Raw genomic sequence first — 27144 nt, forward strand, 5'->3', positions numbered from 1 at the left:
AACTCAATTCGCTGGGCTATAGGTAGCCAGTGGAGGGACTGGCAGAGGGGAGCAGCCGATGAAGATCGGGGTGTGAGGTGGATTAAGCGAGCAGCGCAGTTTAAGGTGGACTGGAGGGGGGCGAGGGTGTTTGCTGGGAGTCCATGGAGAAGGGTGTTGCAGTAGTCTAGGCAGGAGATTATGAGGGCCTGGACAAGCATCTTGGTAGTTTCCTGGGTGAGGAAGGGGCGAATTCGGTGGATGTTCTTGAGCTGGAGGCGGCAGGAGGTGTTGAGGGCTTGAATATGTGGCTTGAAGGATAGGTCAGAGTCCAGGGTTACCCCAAGGCATCGGGCCTGTGGGACAGGGGTAATTGTGGTTCCATTAACTTTGATAGATGGGTCAGGTGGAGGGGCCATACAGGATGGGCTGAAGATGATAAACTCTGTTTTCTCCATGTTGAGTTTGAGAAAGCGGGAGGAGAGGAAGGAGGCTACGGCCGCTAGACAATCTGGAACTCTGGCCAGCAGGGAGGTAATGTCTGGTCCAGAGATGTAGATTTGGGTGTCATCGGCATAGCAGTGGTACTGAAAGCCATGAGATTCTATGAGTTGGCCCAGGCCAAGGGTGTAGATGGAGAACAGGAGGGGTCCTAGGACGGAGCCCTGGGGGACACCTACAGAGAGAGGGCGTGGTGAGGAGGTGGTGTGCGAGTGGGAGACGCTGAATGTGCGGTCGGTGAGGTATGAGGAGATCCAGGAATGGGCCAGGTCTGAGATACCAAGGGATGAGAGAATTTCTAACAGGAGGGAGTGGTCAACTGTGTCAAAGGCAGAGGAGAGGTCGAGGAGGAGGAGGACAGAGTAGTGGCGCTTGGCTTTGGCGGTTAGCAGGTCATTGGTGACTTTTGTTAGGGCAGTTTCAGTGGAGTGCCGGGGTCTGAAGCCTGACTGAAGTCTGTCAAAGAGCAGGTTGGACGAGAGATAGAAGGAGAGTTCGGAGTGGACATGCTGCTCAAGAAGTTTTGAGGCGTACGGGAGCAGTGAGATAGGACGATAGTTGGCAGGAGAGGACGGGTCGAGGGACGGTTTCTTAAGTATAGGAGTGACAGTGGCGTGCTTGAAGGCTGAGGGAAAGGATCCATTGGTTAGGGATAGATTGAAAAGATGGGTTAGGGCTGGAGTAATGACTTCAGCGAGTTTGGGGATGAGGTGTGACTGGATCGGGTCGAGCACGCAGGAGGTGAGGTGGGATTTGGATATTAGGGAGGACAGTTTTTCGTCAGTTATGGAGGAGAAACAGGTCAGGGATGAGGAACAGTAAGTAGTTGGGTAGAGGGGTTGTCGGGGGAGTAGGGTGAGACTGTCTCTGATGGTGTCAATTTTAGTTTTAAAGTAAGCGGCAAAGTCGTCAGCTGAGATAAGTGATGTCGGAGGGGGGGGCGGGAGGACGGAGAAGGGAGTTGAAGGTGGAGAAGAGCTGTTTGGGGTTGCGAGAGAGTGCAGATATGAGTGTGGTGAAGTAGACCTGCTTTGCACAGGTGAGTGCGTTCTTAAATGAGAGAACTGCTTCTTTGTACCTGAGGAAATCCTCCTGGGAGTGGCTTTTCTTCCAGAGGCGTTCTGCAACCCGCGAGGCACATCTCAGTTTTTTAGTCAGGTCAGTGTGCCAGGGTTGTCTATTGATCGGTCGAGCTCTGGTGTATGTGTAGGGGGCCACAGAATCAAGGGCTGAGGTAATGGTGTTGTTATAGAAGGCAGCAGCGGCATCTGTGTCCTGGAGTGAGGATATGTCAGCGAGTGGTAGGAGAGAGTCTGAGAGGGTGCAGGTGTCAAGCCGGTTGAGGTTCCTGCGGGGGCGTGTTGGTTTAGAGGTTGGGGTGTCTATTGGAGAGGAGAGGGCAGAGAATGTCAGCAGGTTGTGGTCAGAGAGCGTGGATGGAGAGTTAGAGAGGTTGCATATGGAGCAGAGGCAGGTGAATATTAGGTCTAGTGTGCCCCCTTTATGTGGAAGGCAGAGGAGGACCATTGGGAGAGACCAAAGGAGGCGGTGAGGGATAGGAGACTGGAGGCGGAGGGGTGGTCTGTGTTAATGGGGATGTTGAAGTCACCCATGATGATGTTGGGGGTGTCTGTGGATAGGAAGTGTGTAAGCCAGGTGGTGAAGTGGTCGATAAAGGCAGCGGTAGGTCCCGGCGGTCGATATATGACGGCCAGTTGGAGGTTGGAGGGTGAGTAGATACGAACAGCGTGCACTTCAAAGGATGGGGGGGTGAGGGCAGGTAGCGCCTGGATAGGGGCAAATGAGCACTTGTCTGACAGGAGGACGCCTACACCTCCACCAGGTTTGTTGTTGGGGCTTTCGCTTTGTCTAGTAATGAGTTGACATCATCACCAGCATCCATGAGATGGTTAACCATAGACAGAAAGCTGGTATTTCAAGAATTTGGCTTAAGCAAACTAGGTTGATGCTTCCCTACAAGGTCTGTGTTTGCTCAGTGCTTCTACATTTTTGCATTGCATCCCTGGGACCATAGATTTGATGGTAGTTGATGTTTGTACGTCCCCCTGACCTCAGCATTACAGATATAAAGCGGGTTATACACATTAGATAGTGGTCGGCCTAATGTTCTTTCAGCTGTCAGCCATATTACTTGACTCTCCTGTACAAGTGTGCTTGGCCAAGTTTGCACATGTTATGTTACAGCCAACGGGCCAGCTAAACACTAACATTCAGATGACAAGATGAGCGAATACTATTCGAAACAGCAGTTTCTAAATAGCACGCTCCCATAGGAATGAATGGGAGCGGCCGGCGTGCAGGGGGTTAAGCAGCTGGCGCCGGCTGCGTCCATTCATTCCTATGGGAGCGTGCTAATCGAATTACCGTTTCGAATAGTATTTGCTCATCTCTAAAAGTGATGGGAACTATTCACATTTTGACGGACCATCAAAATATAGCTCAAGTCCAATGCATGGGAGATTTGGTGTACTTGGGTGCCATAAGGGCGTTAAAAATAGAGGTTTTTCACACCTCAGGTTGTCTGAATGTAGCGTCACTCATAGTTTAATTGACTTTTGACACATTTAATTGACTAATTATTGACACAATAATTTTGGTGGCCACACAAATTGCACAACCAAAGATCGTTTGATGCTCTACAACAGGGGTAGGGAACGTACGGCTCTCCAGCTGTTGCAAAACTACAACTCCCAGCATGCATACTGGCTCTGCTGTTCTGGGAACTCCCATGGAAGTGAATGGAGCATGCTGGGAGTTGTAGTTTCACAGCAGCTGGAGAGCCAAAGGTTCCCTACCCCTGCTCTACAACATCAGAAGTAATGTAAGTAAATGGGATCACATCAGTGGCGTAACTAGGAATGGTGGGGCCCTGTGGCGACCTACGCCTAAGACTCCGACCGACGTCCCGGGCCCTGTGGCAGCCACTACCACTGCTACCCTGGTAGTCACGTCCCTGGATCACATTGTGACTCCAAAGTTGTTGTAAATGTGATGCTCTGCTGCAAAAAAAAAAAAAATATATATATATATATATATATATATATATATATATATATATATATATATATATATAGATATATAGATATATATATAGATAATTTATACTGCTGAAGGGCAAAACAGCGATCTTTGTGTTAATGATATTGATGCCACTTAATGTACAGAATAACACACAGAAGACGTTTTTCTATTTTTGTATAACACTACATGTTCATGGATAGCTATTTTCTAATATTCATTGGAATGGCTTCTTTTACACCTGGGACTGATCCAGTAGGTCACCGGGTCTGATCATTTTCTATAACTATAATTTCCCATTTAGATTTATAGCATTTATTAGTATAAATAGTTACATTTTATCTCATTATAGTGTAAATCCAGGTAAGACAACATCCACATGAAAGTGTGTGCATCGCCAGGCTTTGTCCAAACGAAACATGGATAATAGTGTGCCAGCGTGCGTCCTTGGCCCCATTCTCTCAAGTCATAAAAAAATGCACCCGGCTCACTGCGCCATACATGGGACCGTGTATGTGGCCATAGGAATGAATGGCTCAGTGTGCTAACTGGGAAAAGCAGAGTCATGCATATGAGGTATAAGAAATAGACTGTGGGGGGGAAGGGTGTTTGGCGCAAGAAGTGTGTTTGTAAGCTACTCCATCTTGGCTAGGGAATTTAAATACAGGGCTAGGGCAACAAACTAAATCTTTGCTGTGGGGGCAGTAAAGCCGATCTATACTTTCAGTAACTCAGCCTGATAGTGTGAATTATGACCGAGACTTACTAGACAACAGCTGTGTCACACTGACAGCATACTGATCCCTATACCAGCTGCTCCACCTATGCAACCTTTAACCCCATTTCCTCACACTGGTGACCCACTCACTGCAGAATATGTTGTCACTTTATATGCAGTGAAATATTTTCATTTGTTGTTCATATGGACAAACCCTATGTTATTTGTATGGTACAAAATATTAGAAATTCCGAAGCACAGAAACAAAAAAAAAAATCTAGAATTTAAGAAATACTGAGCAGAAATAACAACTAAAGTAGCCTTCACAAGGAGTAAACGCGCGTGTATTTTTGCAAAATACACGTGTAAAAATAAGACTCCCATTGACTTCAATGATATTTTTAACACATGTAAAAATACGCCTGTAAAATGTCATTGAAGTCAATGGGAGTCTTATTATTACACGTGTATTTTGCAAAAATACATGCACATTTACTCCGTGTGAAAGCTCCCTAAAGAAACGTTCACACACAAGAATCTGCCATGGATTTGGGAGTGGTTTTAGCCACGTGGCAGATCACCCCCCAGTATCTATCTCCCAGCGTCCTGCTGGATCTTGGATTCTGCAGCCTTGGTCCATTCATCCATGCCTAACCAGCTGAGGAAACCCACAACGGAAAGCCAATACAGTGCTGAATACGGCGGTGGAAAACAAAGAGGAATTTTTCACCATGTGAACCTAGCCTAAAGAAATTGGTAATGTAATAGTAACATATTTTATGTTAGATTTTTTGGCATTTCAAGTAATTCTATACTTCTGTATAACATTCTGATAATCTAAAAGGTTGGATGTCTCAGCATGGCTTATACTAGAGGTAAAGCTATCAGCTGGCTTATATGTAAATCTTATAGTGGTAAACTTGTCTTAAATCTATTGAAGTACCTTTAAGTAAATGAGATTAACTGGAATCAGCATCAGGCTTGCTCCAAGGCGCTGATCTATTATCTAGACAGGAATGCCCTGGAGCTCACCTCTCACTTACTGGATTTGCATTCAATGCTGTTTTTTCCTGCCCTGGCATGTCAAAGATGTGACTTTGCATGTCCAATAGAAATACTCTCGTCTACCATACAGGTGAAAATTAGTTTCACCACCCTACACCCTGACTATATACCAATGAATGACGGAACAGTACTCACTTAAAAAGCTAGACATTACATGTGATAGCGCCTGCAGGAGCAGGAAATACCAGCTCCCTGGGGTGGACCAGACAGCAATTTTACTTCACCCTGCTTTCAGACTTTTAGGCCAAGACCCCATGTAGAGAGTTGCAGCCAAAAAATCTGCAGAAAAGACCGTTGTGGAATCACATTGGGGTTTTTTTGCAGCGTTTTACATTGCATTTTCGTACACTTTCTGCCCCTATTATACCTATATGCAAAACACTGCGTTTCAGCAACGTGGGGCCTTAGACTTGAACACCACCCTTGACAGACCAAGACACTTTGGGAGAATTCATCATTCCTTCTATACCAGAAAACCATCATAGAGGGATGATATAGAGGCGCACATTTGGTACTTTCTGCACCTAATTTATTAGAACTCATGCCAGTTTCCTACAGTGAGTTATAATGGAAATCTACACCAGTTCCTACCCGGCGTAGGTTTACATTCTGGCGCCAGGACCTCTGACAGATTTATAAGGAGGCCGCAGCCTCTTCATAAATTTTTCAGTCCTTGCGCCAGTTGGGCAGTTTATCAAAACTGGCATACGAAACACCAGTCTTAACAAATTGACCCCATTAGATTGCCAATGCTTGTTCAATAGTTATTGGCCAAACACTCAACATGTCCACTCCTTTCACCCCCAACTTCATCTGCCTAGGTTCTGCATTGTTAGGAAGCCCCCATACCCATTAGATAGAAGGCCAGTTTAAGCAGCCTATTGTTTTTCATGAGACCGTCTGACTTGTGTATTAGATGTTTGACTGTTTTTCATTAAGAGTACGTCAGGGAGAAACAGGATCAGGCATGCTGAATTTCAATATACCTTTGTTATCTAGGTAAATAAGCCCCCACCAGAGCAGTATGGCTGCTAGGGACAGATTTGGCCATAATGTAGCCCACGCAATTGCTGCATAATGGCTTATGACTTTTTTCTATAAAATCGCCCACTTCCTATTAGATTATTTCAACAGGTAATGGCTGACATTTACTCACTGATCCCCAATCCTTCAAAGGTCTGCCTCACAGAGTCAATTCACCTACAAATTACCAACCTTCTCCAGTGCTCCAGAGGGAAACAATTTGCTGCCATTTTCACATGCAAATAATTTTAGGCCAAGGCCCCACGGGTCGTATGCGATGCGGAAAGAACCGCTGCATGATCGCATTGCGATTCTTTCCGCAGTGCCTTGAAGAGAAAGATCACAGAGTTTTCCTCTGTGGACTTTCTCTTCCCATTATATCTACGGGAAAGCCGCCAGCGTTTCCGTAGATATAATTGACACGCTGTGATTTCTTCCGCAAAGTGGGCATGGGATTCGCGTGAATCCCATCCCCTTTGCTTGCACTGTAAAACACAGCAATTTTTCCCACAGCGTCTCCACTGCGGGCAAATTGTGACGTTTATGTCCCGTTGGGCCCTGGCCTTAGGATCACATAATGTGCCAAAAGGTTATCAGTGTGTCTTTTATTTTACCTCATTTTTGGATGCCATCTTAGTATCTTCCGTCTGACAGCTATGATATCTGTAATCTGAAAGCAGAAATCAGAATATTAGGAAAATCATTAAAATGTTTGCTTACATAAATGTAAAAAAAACCCACAAAACTTTAAATACCATATCTTTATATCTATATATTGCTTTCTTAGGTTATGCACTACATTTTGGGTTCACACTAGCAATTAGATTTAAGTTTTGCGGTTTGCTTGGGGATCTAAAAGACGAAAACCTTATCCTCTTAAACTGCAGTTACCCATGGAGACCCGAAGTCCTCATAGACTATAATGGGGTATGCCGATTTTCCACCTGAAATTGTAGGAGAGAAAAGTCCTTTTTTTCATTAAGAAACTTAATGAAAACTTATTTGGCTGACAGCGGTCATACCAAACTACCATGCACACTTTGGCAGAACTCACTGAAATCAGCGGGTTCAGCTGATACACATCTAATATGTATGACCTGCTTAAGCTATAGTTTACCTGCGCACACATTTTCACGAAATGTTAGTATGATCTTGTATATTTTGGTCAGTATTGGTCAAAATGTCTTTTGTTATTTGATCAGGCCAGAAAGATTTCAAATGAATATATTAGGTGAAGTATCGCAGCCCGCCCTTTCCACTCACAGAGCGCAAGGAATGGCCTTGCACTGGTGTAGATGGGATTATAAATGCCCCCCCAATATCCGGATATAGAACCCTAAGGCCTGGTTCACATCTGTGTCAGTAATCCGTTCGGGGAAATCTGCATGGGGACAACCCCGAACGGACTACCGAACGCATTGTTGAGCAGTGAAAGCACACAGACCCCACAGATTATAATGGGGTCCTTGTGCTTTGCGCACGGCCTCCACACAGAACATTCGGACAGAAAAGTAGTTCACGATCTACTTTCCTGTCCGCATGACTCGTGCGGAGACTGTGCGGAAAGCACACGGACCCCATTATAGTCTATGGGGTCCGTGTGCTTTCACTGCTCACCGATTGCCAATGCGTTTGGAAGTCCGTTCAGGGAGGGGGGGGGGGTGTCCTCATGTGGACTCCTCCGAATGGATTACCAACACAGATGTGAACCAGGACTCAGGTGATCTAGTGGTCCAGTATATATATATATATATATATATATATATATATATATATATATATATATATATATATATATATATATATATATATAAGAATTTTGATAGTGAGCACACACTTATGGCCCAGGAATGGTGGTGGGATCTTAGCAGTTAGGCCTCTTGCATTCAACCATAGCGAAAACATGCAAAAACCATGTCAGTATATCATCTGCAAACACAGATTCACAAAAGAAACTTGTGTGATCCCCTATACTCGTCTGGGTGGCAAATGTAAGCAAAAATGGGGCATGCTTTATGATTTGCATCTTTGTATATAGCACGGACACAAAACCTATGGCCATGTGTATGGGCCCTAGAAATATATATGTCCAGACACAAACTACAGTCGTGTGCAGGAGACCTTAGTGGCCCTGGCATCCATGTTTTACAGGCTATGACAATTAATACTGTACCTAAAAAAAAAAAAAAAGGCATTAGCAATACAGCATGTATTAAAATAGACAATAACCTCATCCAAAACATTTCTCTGCGGATCAATATGTGCACTGAATATCAGCGAGACATTTACCAGTCATTGACCACCATCTTCTACAGAAAGAAGTGATCAGACACCTATAGTAAAGCTATCCTCTGGAGGAACAAATGATGAAGAATACTAAGCTCCAGCACACCCAAACCTTGTATCCCTGGCAGTCGTGCTGCCCCCTACACATTATATGGTCAGCAGATTCCTCTGAAAGTGGTGGGATCAGCTGGCATTTCTGTGTATGTTTAGCTCTAGTTATTCCATTAACCTACTACAATTGTCAGATGTTTGTCCCTGGTAAACAATAGGACTCCACAGAGCTCTATTGTAGGACTGCTGATAGGCTGTGCCAGAAACCTGGAAGCAAACCAAGCTTAAAGGGTGCGGTCCTATATCTACAAATAGAGATTCTAGAGATGATAATAGCACAGGACTACTGCCGCATAGACAGAGGGAAGGAAAATTACAGCTATGGAAAAAAAACACAACCAGATGTTAACTCAAAATGCTGGAGCGTATATATATATATATATATATATATATATATATATATATATATATATATATATATATATATCAGCCATGCCATGAGATGTCATCAGCAAAAGTGTCCAGGATGGCTAGGAATTTGGGCACCATTTTTGCAAAGGACCCATGTACCGAGCCGCAGCCAAACAACACTGCAGTAAGGACCACAATGGAAACTCGTGTTTTTTTGTCAGCAATTTTCACAGAAAGTCCAGAGTTTTCCTCTGCGGACTTTCTGCCCCTATTATACCTATACGGAAAACGCTATTATTTCCATAGGTATAATTGACATGCTACGATTTAAAAAAACAAAAACAGCTCTTCCGCTGCAGATTTTTTTCTGCAATGTGTGGATGGGATTGATCAGAATCCCTTCCACTTTGCAGGCAATATGAAATGCAGTGTTCTTTGCCACGGGTTTTCCATTGTGGCACAAATTCTGTGTTTATGCCACATGGCGCCCCTGCCTTATAGTCTCTTTCCCCCTACGCCCAACAGCAGCACAACTGGGGTATTCCTGCCCCTATGAGCTGTTAGGACAGGTGGAATTTTTAATTACCTAACAGCTTTTGACCTCTATAAGAGGCCGGAAGACCTGCTCCTCCCTTGTGTTTTTTTCTGTCCTGTGGGACAGGACAGGTGGTCAGGGGGGAGCAGATGTTCTGACCTCCTATAGGGGTCCACTACTCTCCCCCACCGGTACCTGACAGCAGAAGATCTTTTTCTGGACATCCTCTTTTTTCAGCAGAGGTCCCCTTCTCCCGGCGGGGACCCTGCCGGCTCGTGCACGCTCCTGTCCGACTGGGGCGCCGGGTCGGGGCTTTCCCCTAGGAACGCTAGACCTAGGAACCTTTCTCAGGTTCCTCCGGTCCGCCGTCTAACAGGGTCCGCCGCACATGCGCAGTGCGCGGGTCTCGCGGCGGACGGGAAGAGAACAACCCCTAGACACGAGCATTGCACGGTAGTTCGGGAGGGGGGTCCCCCGGTCCTGGGGACCATACCTGGGTCAGATCCCCCTCCCCCTGTCTTCTCCCCTCCCCTTTTTTTTTTCATGAGATTCTGGCTCCGTTGTAGCCCCTACCCCTTGGGCCTATTTAAGTCCCCTTAGAGCTTCAGTTAGTGCTTGTCGCTCCGGTTGCAAGCACATCAGTTGGTGAAGCTCCCTGGTCAATTTCTGTGCTGGAGAACTGTCTTCATTGACTAAGGTTTGGTGGACATGGCCGGGGGGGGGGGGGAGGGAGGTTGGAGAGTTGCATCTCTGAGTGCAGTAAGTAGTTAGTGTATCCTTTTTCTTCCTCCTCAGAATGTCTTCTTCTTCCTCCACTGTTCCGCCTAGAAGGAAGGCTACTTCCAAAAGGAAGCATCTGGCGTGCGCTTCTTGTAGAGTGCCGCTGCCTGATGACTCCCAATATCGCTTCTGTCAGGGGTGCAGGGCCCCCTCTGTTGAAACAACTCCCATGCGAGAGATGGTGTCCTGGGTGAAGGGGTACGTCCAGGACTCCATGAAAAGAATGGAAGCCGTCTCCCTGGCCAAGAGGCCACGGCTGGATTGCGAATTGTCCCTGCCGCCTCTGGAAAAGCTGCGCCTCAGGGATGTGGAGTCGTCTTCTAGTACGGAGGAGGAGAAGGAGATTTTTCCCCTGGACAAAATGTCCAGAGTATTCAAGACCCTAAGAATCAGAGACCGGGAAGGCGGGGAAGGCTCTAGCCGTAGGTCTCGTACCTTCAGGCCCTCTTCGGAGATGCTCCGCCTGATGGAGGGCGAATGGAGGCACCCGGAGAGATCCTTTGCGCCATCCACACGCTTCAAGGCACTTTTTCCCGTCTCTGAGAGTCAACTAAAGGCGTGGGGTCCCCCGCCAAAGGTGGACGTCACCGTGGCCAGGTTATCAAGGCGCTCCATCCTTCCATCAGAGGACGGCTCGGGCCTCAGGGACCCCATGGATCGCCGAGTCGAAGGATCTTTGAGGCGTGTATATTCGTCCGCCTCTGCCCAGGCCTCTTTGGGCATGGTCGCGAATGAGGTAGCAACTGGCTTACGCGCAGAACTGTCATCCCTGGCCAAGGACATCGATTCCGGCGTGGATCGTGATGATCTCCTCGCGGCAGTGTCCGACATCACGCTGTTGGTGGATCACCTGACAGAAGCTACCCATTTTCAGACCCGTCTGGCGGCTAGATCCATGGCACTGGCTACTGTGGCTCGCCGACCCCTATGGCTGAAGCCCTGGAAGGCTGACCTTACTTCCAAAAATAGCCTCTGTGGTCTCCCCTTTGAGCCCGGACGGCTGTTCGGAAGGGAGCTCGACCACATCATGGAAGGCTGGGCCGACTCTAAGAGCAAGAACCTGCCACAGCCCCTTGAAGGTCGGAGTACCTCCTTTCGAGGAAGAGGCACCAGAGGCCAGCGGCGATCCGGGAAAGGAAGAGGTCGGGGCTCATCTCCTGGCCGTAAGAATGCCCCCTTCTAATTCCCTCTCAGTACACACCCCCCTTCCTACTCCCCCCCCCTCCCCTGGGGTGGGCGGTCGTCTTTCCCACTATGTGGAGGCCTGGCGGCAGAATATTCGGGACCCCTGGGTCATCCAGATGATCCAGGAAGGTTATAAAATTAATTTTGTTTCCCAGCCGCCAGAGAAGATGGTAAGAACCCGCCCTCTTCAGGGCCCCAAACAACTTCATCTGGAGAGATTGATTCAGGAGTACGTGGACAAGGCCGCGCTAGAGATGGTTCCTCGCGCAGAACAAGGCACAGGCGTCTACTCTCCAGTCTTCTTGGTCCCCAAGCCATCAGGCGAGTGGCGTATGATCATCGATCTCAGGTATCTGAATCACTTCATCCGCAGGCTGCGGTTTCGCATGGAAACCATAAGGTCAGTACTACCTTTCATGCACCCTGGAGATCACTTCGTCACTCTGGACCTGAAGGACGCCTACCTCCACGTACCCATCTTTCTGGCACACCGAAAGTTCCTAAGGATTGCCGTAGACATACAGGGGAAAGAGGCGCACTTCCAGTTCGCAGCCCTCCCGTTCGGCATATCCTCCACCCCCCACACCTTCACAAAGGTCATAGCTCCGGTCGCTGCCGCCCTGCGCCTTCAAGGCATATTCATAGTCCCGTACCTGGACGACTGGCTTCTGAAGGCTCATTCAAAGGAGGTTCTTACCACGCAGGTGCAGACCGTCGTAGCTCTACTAGACAAGCTGGGGTGGCTGGTAAACTGGCAGAAGTCAGTGATGGTGCCATCAACACGAGTTCAGTTCCTGGGACTTATTCTAGAGTCTCTCAACATGACGGTCTCTCTACCCTCTCCTCGCAAAAGGAAAATTGCTCGGGCGGCACATCATTTGTCTTCCACACGGAAGGTCACCATCAGGACGGCGATGAAGGTCCTCGGATTGATGTCCGCTGCCCTAGATGCAGTTCCTTGGGCCCTATGGCATATGCGCCCTCTACAGAACGAGATCTTGAGAGTCTGGAATCACAGTCCTTCAGGTTTACAGAAGCCAATCCAGTTAACCATCAGCACCCGGCAAACCTTGCCCTGGTGGACCCATCTGCGAGATGGGAAGTCCTCGGTCCAGCCCGCCTGGACCCTGTTGACTACAGATGCCTCCCTCACAGGCTGGGGAGCTCATCTGGGGGAGACCCCGGTTCAAGGTACATGGAATGGAGAGGACGCACTCATCCAACTGGCGCGAGCTTACCGCAGTTCATCGAGCCCTTCTGTCATTTGCACCACTTCTACGAGGGAAAGCGGTCAAAGTAAGATCAGACAATCTGACGACAGTCCACTATATCAACAAGCAGGGAGGAACCAGGTCCCCCTCGCTCATGCAAGTCACCAACCTGATCTTCTCCTGGGCAGAACGAAACCTCTCCCAGCTGGCCGCGGTACATATCCAGGGCCGCCTGAACATCCTAGCGGATCAACTCAGCAGACCGCAGGCCGACCGCAGGCGAATGGTCCCTGAACCAGGACATCTTCCACTACCTGACCAGGAGGTGGGGTCTCCCCGAGGTGGATCTGATGGCCACCCAACACAATGCCAAAGTAGAAAGGTTTTGCTCCCTGTACAGGGAAGACAACCCTTTGGCTGTGGATGCCCTGTCAATACCATGGAGGTTCGAACTGGCATATGTGTTCCCTCCCATCCCGATGATACCGAAGGTATTGGCGAAACTCAGGCAGGACCAGACTTCGGCAATAGTGATCATGCCGTTCTGGGCAAAAAGGGCATGGTTCACCGACCTTATCCTTATGAGTCGGGGGAACTACTGGAGGTTTCCACCAGTCAGGAACATGGTGTCACTGAACAGTCGGCCGTGCCTGGGCCTAGACAAATTCAATCTCACTGCCTGGAGGCTAACCGCGCCATACGCGCAGACAGAGGATTGTCCCAGGGAGTGCTAAGTACCTTAGCCCATTCAAGAGCAGAGGCAACCAATCAGAGCTACCAAAGGATCGCCCGGATATTCCGAGATTGACAGAGATGCAGTCCTAGAGTTCTTACAGAACGGCTTGGAGAGAGGACTAGCACCTGCCACCCTCAAGGTTCAAGTGTCAGCTCTATCTGCTCTCCTGGAGACACAGTTATCACAAGATCCTCTTGTCAAACAGTTCCTTAGGGGGGCTGCCAGGCTCCGCCCCCAGGTACGGCCCCCTGTCCCCAGGTGGGACCTGGCCGCGGTTCTACAAGGGCTATGTGCGCCCCCCTTCGAACCATTATCTGAAGTGGACTGGAAGTACCTGTCATTTAAAGTGACCTTTCTGTTGGCAATAACTTCCGCCAAGAGGGTTGGCGAATTGCAGGCTCTAGCAGCCTCCGAACCTTTCATAACTTTCTTTCCTGACAGAGTACAGCTAAGGTTCGTCCCAGGATTCTTGCCGAAGGTACCCACACTTCAGAACACCAATCAAGTGATCACCCTACCGGGCTTCTTTCCCTCCCCTGCCACTGAGCAGGAGGAGAAGCTACACACACTGGATCTGGTAAGAGCACTACGTATCTACCTGGATCGTACAGCACCGTTCCGAAGATCAGAGAATCTTCTGGTTAATGTGTTTGGCCACAATAGAGGCGCTAAAGCATCAAAGGTAACCCTGTCTAGATGGATCAGAGAAGCTATCAGCTGTTCCCTACGGGCTCAGAATCTTCCTGTTCCAGATTTCCTACGAGCCCATGCCACCCGATCAGTGGCGACATCATGGGCAGAGACACGGTTCCTCTCTCTAGAGCAGATATGTGCTGCAGCCTCTTGGAGCTCACAGCTGACTTTTGCCAAACACTACAGATTGGACTGGCGTACGGCCGATGCTACAGCATTTGGGCACTCTATCTTGGCATCAGCCTGCCAGGAGGTCCCGCCCTAGGGGAGATAATACTTGCTAAATCCCCAGTTGTGCTGCTGTTGGGCGTAGGGGGAAAGAAAGATTATGAATGATAATCTGTTTTCCCTTAGCCCAAACAGCAGCACAAGGCTCCCTCCCTAAGAGGTGCTATTGTACAGATTTTGTGTATGTGTGTGTAGCTCTTGGCATAGATTGCTCTGTATATCATACTTGTTACTAACACAAGGGAGGAGCAGGTCTTCCGGCCTCTTATAGAGGTCAAAAGCTGTTAGGTAATTAAAAATTCCACCTGTCCTAACAGCTCATAGGGGCAGGAATACCCCAGTTGTGCTGCTGTTTGGGCTAAGGGAAAACAGATTATCATTCATAATCTTTCTTTCTCACCACTGCCATGAACAAGATATGGATGCGCTGACATGGCACCAGTAGCGACAGCAGCAAAGGCTACTAGTAAAGGTTATCAGTAGTAATAGTGCCTGATGGGTACAAAGAGTCAGGTACCATGGCCTAGATTAGTGATAGTGAGAACCTTTTAGAGACTGAGTGCCACTAATTGCAAAGTGCCAACACGGAAATTTAACCTTAATATTGCACAGATCCACAATTATGGACCTGCAAAATACGGTCGTATGAATGGGGCTTTATAAACATCTTTATACTGAAAGGTAAAAGTTTGCATTTGGCATAATTTTGAACATTTAACGTTCACTATTTGCATTGCACAGGATCTGTTTTATGGTGACCGTGCAATGTTATTACAGCCTGTACGAATATCACGTCTGCTAGAAAACAGATACTGTTTGATATAAATAGAGAGGGACTCCACACAGTGCAATCTGCGGCAAAGTGGCACACAGTAATCTGTTCCACAGGTGGCTAACCACACGTGCCATAAGTTTGCCACCATGGGCCTAGGTGAATATAGCCTATTCTGTTGGAATTACAGACTTAGACATAAGGCAGCCATTAATAATAAACACTCCTGAGCATTTGTGTGTGACAATTCATTCACATCCTATAAAAAAAATTCCATTGTGTTAAGATAGTTGAAGTAAAAGTGACGGTTTCTCTTTTTCTTCACACTTTTTTCTTCAGATGGCCCAATGTAAACTTTATAGGAGGCATGCAATCCTTAAAGAGGAGCTCTCATGTTCTCGGGGTACATGTGGTATAATACACCGCTAGAAAACTCGCAGTGCACTGAATTCAGGTCCCCATTTGGGGGACGAAGCGTAAGATGAGCCAAGTATGCATCTATATTTTAAATATGTCTCATGATCTATACACACACACATATACATATGTACATACAGCAGAAGGCAGCAGGCGCGATATGATCCAGGGAGATATCCGATCGCCATATTTGGGGTCAGGAAGGAATTTTTTGCCCCTCCTGGGGGATTGTTTCTCCTTCCTCTAGATCAGTGATGGTGAACCTATGGCACACATGCCAGAGAGGGCACGCAGAGCACTCTACGCTGGCACGCGTGCGGTCACCCAGATTGCTCACCAAGGGTGCATTCACACTACGTAACGCCAGCGTGTATCACAGCCGTACACGCCGGCGCTACAGCAGGGCTGCCGAACACTTCCCATTCATTTCTATGCTTTTTTCCATTCATTTCTATGGGGAGCGCTCGCATGCCGGCTCCCATAGAAATGAATGGGAAGTGTTCGGCAGCCCTGCTGTAGCGCCGGCGTGTACGGCTGTGATACACGCTGGCGTTACGTAGTGTGAATGCACCTTAACGGGGAATCCGGTACATGATTCCCTGTTAGTGAGCAAACGCTGCTTTCATCTGGCTGTCCATTGGCTGTCAGTGTAGGCTGCACTTGACGTAAGTCATCAGCGCCTGCAGTGAACAAGAGAGAGGACGCCCGGCGGTGCTTCAAGTAAGTATATTTGTATGTGTACTGTCTGGGGAGGGGGGCTACTGTGGACCATTTCATGCTGTGTGGGGAGGGGGCTACTGTGGAGTATACAGGTATAATCCTTTCTGGGGGCCACTGTGGGGCAGATTGTACTGTGTGGGGGACCACAGCTGAGCAGATTATACTGTGTGTGGGGGACCACAGCTGAGCAGATTGTACTGTGTGTGTGGGCCACTGCGGGGCAGATTGTACTGTGTGTGAGGGCCACCGCGGGGCAGATTGTACTGTGTGTGAGGGCCACCGCGGGGCAGATTGTACTGTGTGTGAGGGCCACCGCGGGGCAGATTGTACTGTGTGTGAGGGCCACCGCGGGGCAGATTGTACTGTGTGTGAGAGCCACCGCGGGGCAGATTGTACTGTGTGTGAGAGCCACCGCGGGGCAGATTGTACTGTGTGTGAGGGCCACCGCGGGGCAGATTGTACTGTGTGTGAGGGCCACCGCGGGGAGATTGTACTGTGTGTGAGGGCCACCGCGGGGCAGATTGTACTGTGTGTGAGGGCCACCGCGGGGCAGATTGTACTGTGTGTGAGAGCCACCGCGGGGCAGACTGTACTGTGTGTGAGAGCCACCGCGGGGCAGATTGTACTGTGTGTGAGAGCCACCGCGGGGCAGATTATACTGTGTGTGGGGGCCACTGCTGAGCAGATTGTACTGTGTGTGAGGGCCACCGTGGGGCAGATTGTACTGTGTGTGAGGGCCACCGCGGGGCAGATTGTACTGTGTGTGAGAGCCACCGCGGGGCAGATTGTACTGTGTGTGAGAGCCACCGCGGGGCAGATTGTACTGTGTGTGAGAGCCACCGCGGGGCAGATTGTACTGTGTGTGAGAGCCACCGCGGGGCAGATTGTACTGTGTGTGGGGGCCACTGCTGAGCAGATTGTACTGTGTGTGAGGGCCACCGCGGGGCAGATTGTACTGTGTTGGGGTCCCTTCACTATTTATATCACACATTATCTATTTTATAGCAGACATAATATTAGTACAGGCTGTAATAACATTGCACGGTCACTATAAAACAGATCCTGTGCGATGTAAGTAGTGAACATTAATTGTTCAAAAGTACCAAATGCAGAGACTGCTACTTTTCAGTACAAGCTCTGTAAAGCCCCATTCACACAACTGTAATTTGTGGGCCACAATTGTGGATTCACAGAGTTTAAAGGTTAAATTGCCGTGTTGGCACTCTGTGATAATTTATTGGGTTTTGGGTTACAATTTGGGCACTCTGCCTCAAAAAGGTTCTCCATCACTGTTAGATCATTAGGTCAAAGGCTCTCATCGCAGGACAAGGGTGGTCTGCAGCGAGTTCTGTAGTCTCCACCAGGCCTGACCTCTGAGTCACTGTGACCTTTTTTTTTTATTTAAAGGGCCAGTAATATTTTCATTTACAATGTTGCCTGTTCAATAAAAAACAAAAAAACATTTAAACATATCTGTATTGTGTTTGTGGTTTTTGTCTTGTGTCTGAATTACTCCTTAGATTGTAACCATGATGATAGTAATGGCTATCACTCAATATTTCAATATCTGCAAATACATTTATTACTGTATTACCTATATATAGGGTAGCAGCTGTTGCAGGACAAGGGACTATAGGGGGCGCCATATACACTGAGCAAATCCCTCGTAACTCTAGTTATTGTGATACCATAATGTCAACTCCTGTCACAGGTTACATTACAAGTGTTATGAGGGTTCTCCCTGATGGGGGAATGGAAAAAAGCAGCCCATTAATTTCTATGGGGAGCGCACATATGCCGGCTCCCATAGAAAGCAATGGGATCTGTTTTAAACGCCGCTGATTCGGAACATTTACACGTTCAGAATCAGCCAGCATATACTCCGTGTGAAGGGGCCCTTAGGTCTGCGGTAGCGCATATGATCAGCGGGAATAAGTGGGAATACCCAATTACAGCTAAGGCCCTATGTAGCTGGCCTCAGCAAAAAAAAAAAGTGTTGTGGGAAAAACCTTAAGGCATTTATGCTGAAGGCTTTCTGCTTTCATTATACCTATAGGGAAACCGCCGGCGTTTCCTTAGGTATAATTGACACACTGCAATTTCCAAAACTGCAATGGTTTGTGTCCATTGCACCTATTTTTCCGCTAGGTGCGGATGGAATGGACTAGATAGTATAGTAACGGACACAGACAATGCCCCCTCTGTTTCTGTCAGTTTACATTGACTATAATGTAGTATGGACATTTTCTTCCATCATGTTTAATTACTATTGTAAAGGAAGAAAACATCTTGTATGCAGAACTTTTTCTTCTGTTAGAAAAGCAAAAAACAATGATGGAAGAAAGCTTACATCGTGTTTTATACACTAGCCTGAATACAGACGAAGTCTCGACAAAGGGGTCTTCGTCTGCACCTTTCAGTCAATAGATGTAGCTCTCATCCTGTGATGGATAAGAGCAACGGTCATTAAATAGTATTAGTGTAAACCCACCCAAAGGCTATGTTCATGTGCATTCAGGTTTCCATCCGGGTGGTCCGCTTTGCGCTCTCTGTCATTTGGGTTCGAACAAGAGAGAGTCCACCCGCTAAAACAGCGCATTTTAGACACCTACAGAGATCTGCGGACCTCACAGACTATAATCAGGTTTCTGATGGTTTTCTACTGAAATGGGCAGAGAAAAATCCTCTGAGCAAGACTTTTCTCTCCACTGATTTTTGACGGATTCTGCGGCAGAGACTCTGACTCTGATGTAAACCTACCCAAAATCTGTCAGGTTTCCTATGGCACGTATAAAGTTGTGGAAGTCCAGGGCTACATAACATTTTTGGTTGCGACTCCCGTGGCATGACCAGTGATCGCCGGGTCACCCTGTGACTACATCACTAGTGTTAGTCAAACACTGCTTGTCGGTTTTGTGACTGGAAAGTTGCAGTCAAGACAAACATTAATGAAGGAGTTGCAGGCCGACCTGGCCGTCTTTGGTTATGGCCAAAATTGACGAGTAGCCCTAGCCTAAATGCTCGCAAAAGTGACCAAAGACTCCCTAGTCTCCCCACGGATTGACCATATAAGAGATCTATACAGTCTAAACATGTTCGATAACTACTAGTCAAAAGCTGTCAGTCCAGTAACCCCCTCCCCCAACCAAGGCCTGTCATAACTATAAAAGAAAGGTGTAAGCAGTTTAGGGTGCCCAATAAATAGATAATCTTTGGTTTGTACATGATATAAGTTTACATTAACCCTAACGCCTTAGTCCATTGCTCCTAGCAGAGGATATATATAAGGGTGCCTGCAGGTGACATATCATTAGGCACTGGATGGGCCCAGGCTCTACAAGCACACAGCATCATTCATAATCTGTATGCTATAGGAATCATTTTGGATGAAATGATGATATTTCCTTACCCCGTGAGCCGGCTCTGCTCCTGCGTCTTGTTTGTCTTCTGCACTTTGCAGCTTTCACTTTCATTTCTCTTCCAGGAAATTCTGACTTATCATAGAAGCTGTGCGCGGCCTCCAGCCTTCATAGGCTTACAGCAAGCCTAGGCTGACCCCGCTTAGGATATAGTTACATGCTGCAGATTTGTTGGATACAATTTTGTCCCATTCATGTGTATAAAGCTTGCAGAAATTCATGAATATGACACTGAAACATTAACATTCACCTCAATGGAACGGATTATCCGTCACTGTAGTTTCTGTAGCAAATTTGCTGTTAGTGAATATACCCTAAGGGACTGTTCACACAGGATTTGATGCTGATCTGAACATGACCCCAATGGATCTACTGTCTGCAAATATTGATCCGCAAAAATAAGTCTGTGTTGTATCAGTATGTCATCCACAATTACAGAACTTGTATGATATCCTACACTGGTCTGCAAAAAATAGGATATGCTTTATAATTGGCAGGTCTTAAATATTGCTCATACATACAGGCGCAAAAATTGTGGTCGTGTCTGGTCCCATAGAAATTAATGTGACTGTTCTTTTATCAAGGGCTGCTTTAACCATAGGTCCAATGGTACAGTTGTTATGTTATCAGGGGCCCCACCTTGGACAGTGGGAAAGTCTTAGGGTAAATTCAGATGGATATTTTGGACCGGAACCTGAAGCGGAGGCTGCCTCAGGTTCTGGACCAAAAGATGGGTCGCCACGTCTGAAAGCCAGTGTATTGCACCAGTATCCAATGAATGGGCCTAGTCCGGAGGAGGGCGAGGCGACTCGGCCTGAAGAATGAGTAGCTCGCTTCTTTTTTCCGGGAGCCAGAAGAAACGGCTCCCGGAAAAAGCTCCTGAGCGGTTCCCATTGATTTCAATGGGAGCCGTCTTTATGATCAGGGTTTGGAGGTGATTATGGCCTCAAAATCCTGACCAAAAAACTCAGTGTGAACTAACCCTTACAGTTGCTGTCCCTCTGTCTTGGGTAGTGGGTCCAGGCGGCGCCAACTCATTGGCATCCGAGGTGAAAACAATGGTGAAGTAGGGAGCCGCCTGCTCCCTGCTTCACCATCCAGCCCCTCTCTCTGCTCCCAGTGCCTTGGAGCAGGAGACATGATGTGGTGATGTCTCTTATAACACATCTGTTGCACCTTGAAGACTCTGGGATCAAAGACACGAGTGAAGAGAACAGGGAAAGATGAGTATTAGGGCTCGTGCACACGGAGTTAACACAAGCTTATTTTAGCATAATACACGTGTATAGAATACACGTGTGAAAATAATACTCCCATTGACTTCAATCAACTCTTTTACACGTGTAAAAAACACGTAAAAAGATGCGCTAAAAAACGTGACGCGTTTGACACGGTTTTTACACGTGTGAAAAATTTAATTGAAGTCAAAGGGAGTGTTATTTTAACATGTGTCTTCTATACAAGTGTATTATGCTAAAATACGCTCGCATTAACTCCGTGTGTACGAGCCCTAAGGGTCCAGTCACACGGAGTAAACGCGCGCTAATTTTTCAAAATACACGTATAAAGAATACACGTGTAAAAAATAAGACTCTCATTGACTTCAATTACATTTTTTACACGTGTAAAAAATGTCATTGAAGTCAATGGGAATCTTACACGTGTATTCTTTACATGTGTATTTTGCTAAAATGAGCGCGCGTTTACTCCGTGTGACTGGACCCTTAAGGGTCTTTTTTCTTTTCATATATACAGTGGGGGTAACTGAAGGGGGACATGATACTGTGGAGGCAACCTTGGGGGGTGGAGGAACATGAAGCTGTGGGGGCAACCTGGAGAGGGAAATAAGAATGTTGGGGGACAATATACAATAATGTCTGAGGGGCCCCGGCGGTGGGGACTGGTTAATGTGTGATGCATGCAGGGCCACTAGGGAGGCATTACACTGTGTGAGGGCCACTAAGGGTGTTATACTATTTGAAGGCCATTGAGGGGGCATTATAATTTCCGCAAATTAGGTATTTCTAAGTGGTGGTGATGGGGGGCCCCACACTTATGAAACCTTTGCATAGGACTCACCAATGTTTTAAAACGGCCCTGCTTTTATCTGCAATAGTGGGTAGAAACTATGGTCATCTGCATAAAGCCTCATTCACACGACAGCGCTGTTTATCACGGACCTAAAATCCATGTCAGCCCATTTAAGTCTACCGAAGGGACGTATTCACATGGCCATAAACATGGATATGGATGGATATTTCTGAAATGAGATCCTTATATGTCAATGTGTCTATTCACATGGCTTTTTGACAATGACAGAGCTTGCCAGTTTTTTTTATGGCTGTGGAAATGGTCCGTCAAAAAACCCCAACAAACCTGTCAATAGAAACAATGAAAACAACGTGATCATAAAACAGCTGTGTGACAGATGTTGCAAAAGCGGGCATCACGTGGCCATTTTTCACTGTATAAATAAGGCCTAAGGCCACCGGGTCAGTATTTTCCATCAGTATTTGTGAACCAGAACCAAGGATGAATCTTACTGAATTAAACATAATGGAAAACTTTGCACGTCTTCAAGTTTTGTACCCACTTCTGGGTTTGGCTTGCAAACACTGATTGAATGCTCACCATATAAAAACTGGCTTAGGCTAAGGCCCCACAGGCCGTAATCGCAGCGCTATTCTCCGCGGACCTTCTGTTACAATTATATCTATGGGAAAGCCGCCGGCGTTTCCGTAGATATAACAGCATGCTGCGATTTACAAAACCGCAATGGTTTTGAAAATCGCGGCGTCCGCACTCTGTTTATGTCCACAAAGTGGGCATGGGATTCGCATGAATCCCATCCCCTTTGCTTGCACTGTAAAACGCTGCGATTTTTCCCGCAGCGTTTCCGACGCAGGCAAATTGCGGCATTTACGTTCCGTGGGGCTCCGGCCTTAGGGCTGCGGACACACAGGGGTACAGGGCAGAAATGCTTGCGGAAAAAACACTGGCCCAGATTTACTGCTAGTGTAATTGTGGTACATGTTGTGTATCTTGGTGCATATAGTTTGGGCTAAATTTTTGTCTTACTCGCTGTATGGATGTGGATACTCAGAAAAAGGGAAATACAAGCAGAATGATTTTCAAATTCACTTTGGTGCAATTTTTTTGCAGCAGTTTTTTCTGTAGCAGTTCAGTCATATATGTCCTTGGTCTACATCCACATTCACATGGCTATTGTGCAAAACAGCCTTGAAAAAAAAACCAAAAAACTGTTTTCACAGAAATTCATCATACACCATCAAACTGGGAAAAATAGAAAATGAGGATCATCACGAACAGCCCATGATCCTGTTTATTTTTGGATTGTGGACATCCATTGTTAGACCGGAGTTGTAATACCAAACACAACCCATGGACAGGTGTGGCACTGTTTCAAGATGAAAGCAGTCGTGACTTTGCAATTCTAGACAACGCCTTTAGCTGACCATAAACATCAGACTTTAGACTGCTGAAGTGGCAGACTTCATACATAAACCAAGGGATATTCAGCCCATATACTATAGTTGGTGGGAACCAATATTGGTCGTGTTGGACTATTTGTGGCCGTCTGTAGGCTGTCATCGTGTATGTAGGCTAGACTCACAGACCTCTGAAGGATTTGTGTATTGTGGATACGTTTATACATCGTTTCTTATCAATTCTTTAGTATTGACCAACTTCTGCCTCTTAGGACATACGCTTTATCCTAAGGATATAGAGCTGGGTTATAGAGCAGAATACACTGAGAAAGAATATACCTCTGTTAAACCGGTTAGTTCACAAGTTTTGCAGCAAAATACATTTGAAGAAATATGACATTTGGGTGTTTGCACCTCCACTCCCATAACATCGCTCCAGGCGTTCTCACCCCTCCTCTCCCATGCCAGCACCTCCTGGACAGTGGGATTTGCTCATCCCACCACCCTTAGATATCAGAGCAGTGGGTATGTAGTATAAAGGGACAAACTGCACTTTTTGCCCATGCCGCGGACCCATTTATTTGCTACAGTGAGCCCGGGCTATAAAACTGACTTGCATAGGACCTGTCCTGAGGTTTACTCCAGGATCATGGGCCCTTATACCCTGGATAATACACAGGTGTTTGTATGGGGCAGTAGCAAATAATGGGTCAGCGTGCTAGCCATGGAAACCATGACCATCACACGGCCCAAGAACACGTTCGTGTGTATGAAGCCTAAATCCGTGCCATGACTGAAAGACACCAACAAAACCCATCTGGCATGAAGGTGTTGCAGCAGTTTTCCCATATAGGTCAAAATCCCAGCATCTAGATCTACTAAGCTAATAAACATACCCAAGAGACTTACATCTATAATATTGTACATTTAGGCCAAGGCCCCACATTGCTGACAGGCTGCTTTTTTGTTGCAGATTTTGCATTTTTTGTTTTTTGGGTTTTTTTGAGCAAAGGCCAGGATTGGCTACAAAAGGAATGCAAAATATATAGGAAGTTCTCATAATTCTTTATTTTGCTCAATCTAGTATTGGATCGGGCTCAAAAAACCTCAGCAAAATCTGCAACCAAAAAAAACAAACAACTTTTCCACAACATGGGGCAGGTCATGTAAATCAAATGGTACAAGCTCTCCAAAAATAAAATTTCACTTCAGGGTAGGCAACCGTTGGCGTTCCAACCATTGTGGAACTACAACCCCCAATATTACTAGAGATGAACGAACACTGTTCGGATCAGCCGATGCGAACACTGTTCGGATCAGCCGATGCGAACACTGTTCGGATCAGCCGATCTGAACAGCACACTCCCATAGAAATGAATGGAAGCACCTGTGATGCTGACTTTGCTGGCGGCCGGCAAAGTCAGCGTCACAGGTGCTTCCATTCATTTCTATGGGAGCGTGCTGTTCGGATCGGCTGATCCGAACAGTGTTCGCTCATCTCTAAATATTACTATTTGCTCTGCCTTTCTTGGAGCTGCATTTAGAAGTGATTGGAACATGCTGGGAGTTGTAGTTCCACAGCAACTGGTGTACCAAAGGCTTCTGATCTCTGTTCCATTGCAACAAAACAGGAAAAACATGAAGCGTTGCGGATACCTTTGTAAGGCACTGTAGACCCTGATTTCCTGGGAATATTCACAGTTGTGTCACAGGGTGTTGCCTGTGTTCAGACTTTATACATCAAGTTGTACAGTGACATCTGCTGCCTAAACATGGAACTACACGTCATATGATGGTGAACTGGATAGGAAACAATATAGAAGAAAACACAGTATATGGAAGACACAATAGTTATGTCCTAGATATGCTACATAACACAGATTATATTCGTGCTGATCGGTACTCACAGTTTATATCCAACTGTATAGGGAGGCAATAAGGTCCAAAATGCCTTCCAAGCCTATAACAGGGATGTGTTGGGGCCTTTAATAAGAACACAATTTTTTTTTTTTTTACGTTGATTGTGAGCCCGCATATAGGGCTCACAATGTACATTATCCCCTATCAGTATGTCTTTGGAGTATGGGGGGAAATCCATGCAAACATGGGGAGAACATACAAATTCCTTGCAGATGTTGTCCTTGGCGGAATTCGAACCCAGGACTCAAGGGCTGCAGTGCTAACTACTGAGCCACCACGTCGCCCCTAATAAGAACACAGTTATACCTTTGTGGCTACAAACCAATAACGCAACCATTATCTTTTATGGCTATGCAAATCAAGGTACTAACCACAAAAGTGCACTGGGGGCGGGGCCTGATTTACCCTTTATTGTCTACAGGATACTATCAGAAACAACATGAACTTCTCCTTTCACTGTAATATTATATATCTTTAAATTCACAATACAAAACACAAAATACACCCCTAAAATGCTTCTCAAAATACCAAATTCACTCTATAATACTACAAATACCCCAAAATACACCTTAAGGTCGGGGTCCCTTATGGCATAAATGCCACAGTTTGGCAAAAGAACATGGCATTTTACATTCCCTGCATAGTGGATGGGATTTAAGTGAAGATGCTGCGATTTCCAAAACCGTAACAGTTTTGGAAATCGCAGCATGTCTATTATACCTACGGAAACGCTGGCTATAGGTATAATAGAAGCAGAAAATTTCAGTGAAAAGCAAAACGTGATGTGTTGCCGCTGTGGTTTATCCCGCAGAGCTTCTTTTTTATGCGGCCCGCTACGTGAGGCCTTAGTTTTCTACAACGTACACCTCCAAATACATTCCAAAATACACTCATTGACAAACAAAACAACGCACCAAGTTGGAAAATCAGATTACTGCAAAACTCTGCAGGCAGTTATGTCTGAGTCTTGCTGCAAGAAAGCATTAAAATTCTTCCCCCTCTACCCTAAAAAAGGATCTTAGGGGCTACTTTTGGGTAGTGTACCTCTTGGTTAGAGATTATTGAAGAGTAGACATGTGGGAGGGGGAATGTCATTGGACTGAAAGAAGGAGAATGGGTTTTTCAAAGCAATTCGAAGCTGGTTGTTAGGAGATGTTGATAGCAGTGGTTACACAAGGGCACACTGTGGACAATGCAGTTTAAAATACAAGACATGCTTCAAAATAATGATAATAAAAAAAGTCTGATACATGTTTATATCTTCATATGTCAGTTCATCCTGGTTTCATATACACTCCTTAATATAGGAACACCAAGGACAAGGATATGCAAATCAAAGAAGTAGAAGAGATCTCTCAGATCTGCAAATGACAACATTTTCAGGCACCTAGCTCCAATCTGTGGCATGTGCCAGGGGCAAAAAAAAAACCCAGATTGAGAGCAAAGTTTTCTTAGCCATGTGAAACCTCAAAAATTGGATCAAGTGGTGTGCGATGCCTCCTGGCTATACACCTATGCTCAGCACTGCGTGTCCTAGTGGTTGGGAGAACATACCGATAGGAAATGTAGATTGTGAGCCGTATATGGGACAGTGATTGACAATGTCTATAGCGGCAGAATATGTTGGCGCTATAGAAGTAAGCAAAACAAATAATGTACTGGAATGACAGCGAGAGGTGTGCAGAGGCGAACCTGCGCGGATGGATAGTCTGACTGTGCTGATCCATCTTGTACTGTAAGTGAAACTGGATATCACATTCCAGGCCTAGCTTGTGGTAACAAAAACCATCAGAAGGCATTTGCATGACATTGGGCTACTCGCCATCTGTTCTATTGACTTCTCACCACTACTCCCAAAGGCTATCATGGTGCCGGGCAAGACAGCAATGGAGGTCTGTCCTCTTCAGCGATGAGTCCTGCTTTTTGTCTTGGATGCAGTTGTAGCCAGAGATTGTCTTGGAGACCAAATGCCATAAAGCGGCCTTCATAAGGGGACAACACACCAG

General features: G+C 46.5%; 1 protein-coding gene across 1 annotated transcript in view; it reads right to left on the reverse strand.

The window, feature by feature from the left end:
* IFI35 (interferon induced protein 35) overlaps positions 1–24887 on the reverse strand; it is a 48164-nt gene extending 23277 nt beyond the window's left edge. Inside the window, exons 1-2 of the mRNA XM_075278749.1 lie at positions 24875–24887; positions 6940–6995 (exon numbers count right to left, since the gene is read on the reverse strand). Of these exons, the coding sequence (XP_075134850.1) occupies positions 6940–6957 (18 nt within the window). The 5' untranslated portion in view covers positions 6958–6995; positions 24875–24887. The remainder of the gene's footprint in view (positions 1–6939; positions 6996–24874) is intronic.
* Between the last annotated feature and the right edge of the window lie 2257 nt (positions 24888–27144).

Source organism: Leptodactylus fuscus, chromosome 6, assembly GCF_031893055.1.
Source record: "Leptodactylus fuscus isolate aLepFus1 chromosome 6, aLepFus1.hap2, whole genome shotgun sequence".
Taxonomy (NCBI): Eukaryota; Metazoa; Chordata; class Amphibia; order Anura; family Leptodactylidae; genus Leptodactylus; species Leptodactylus fuscus.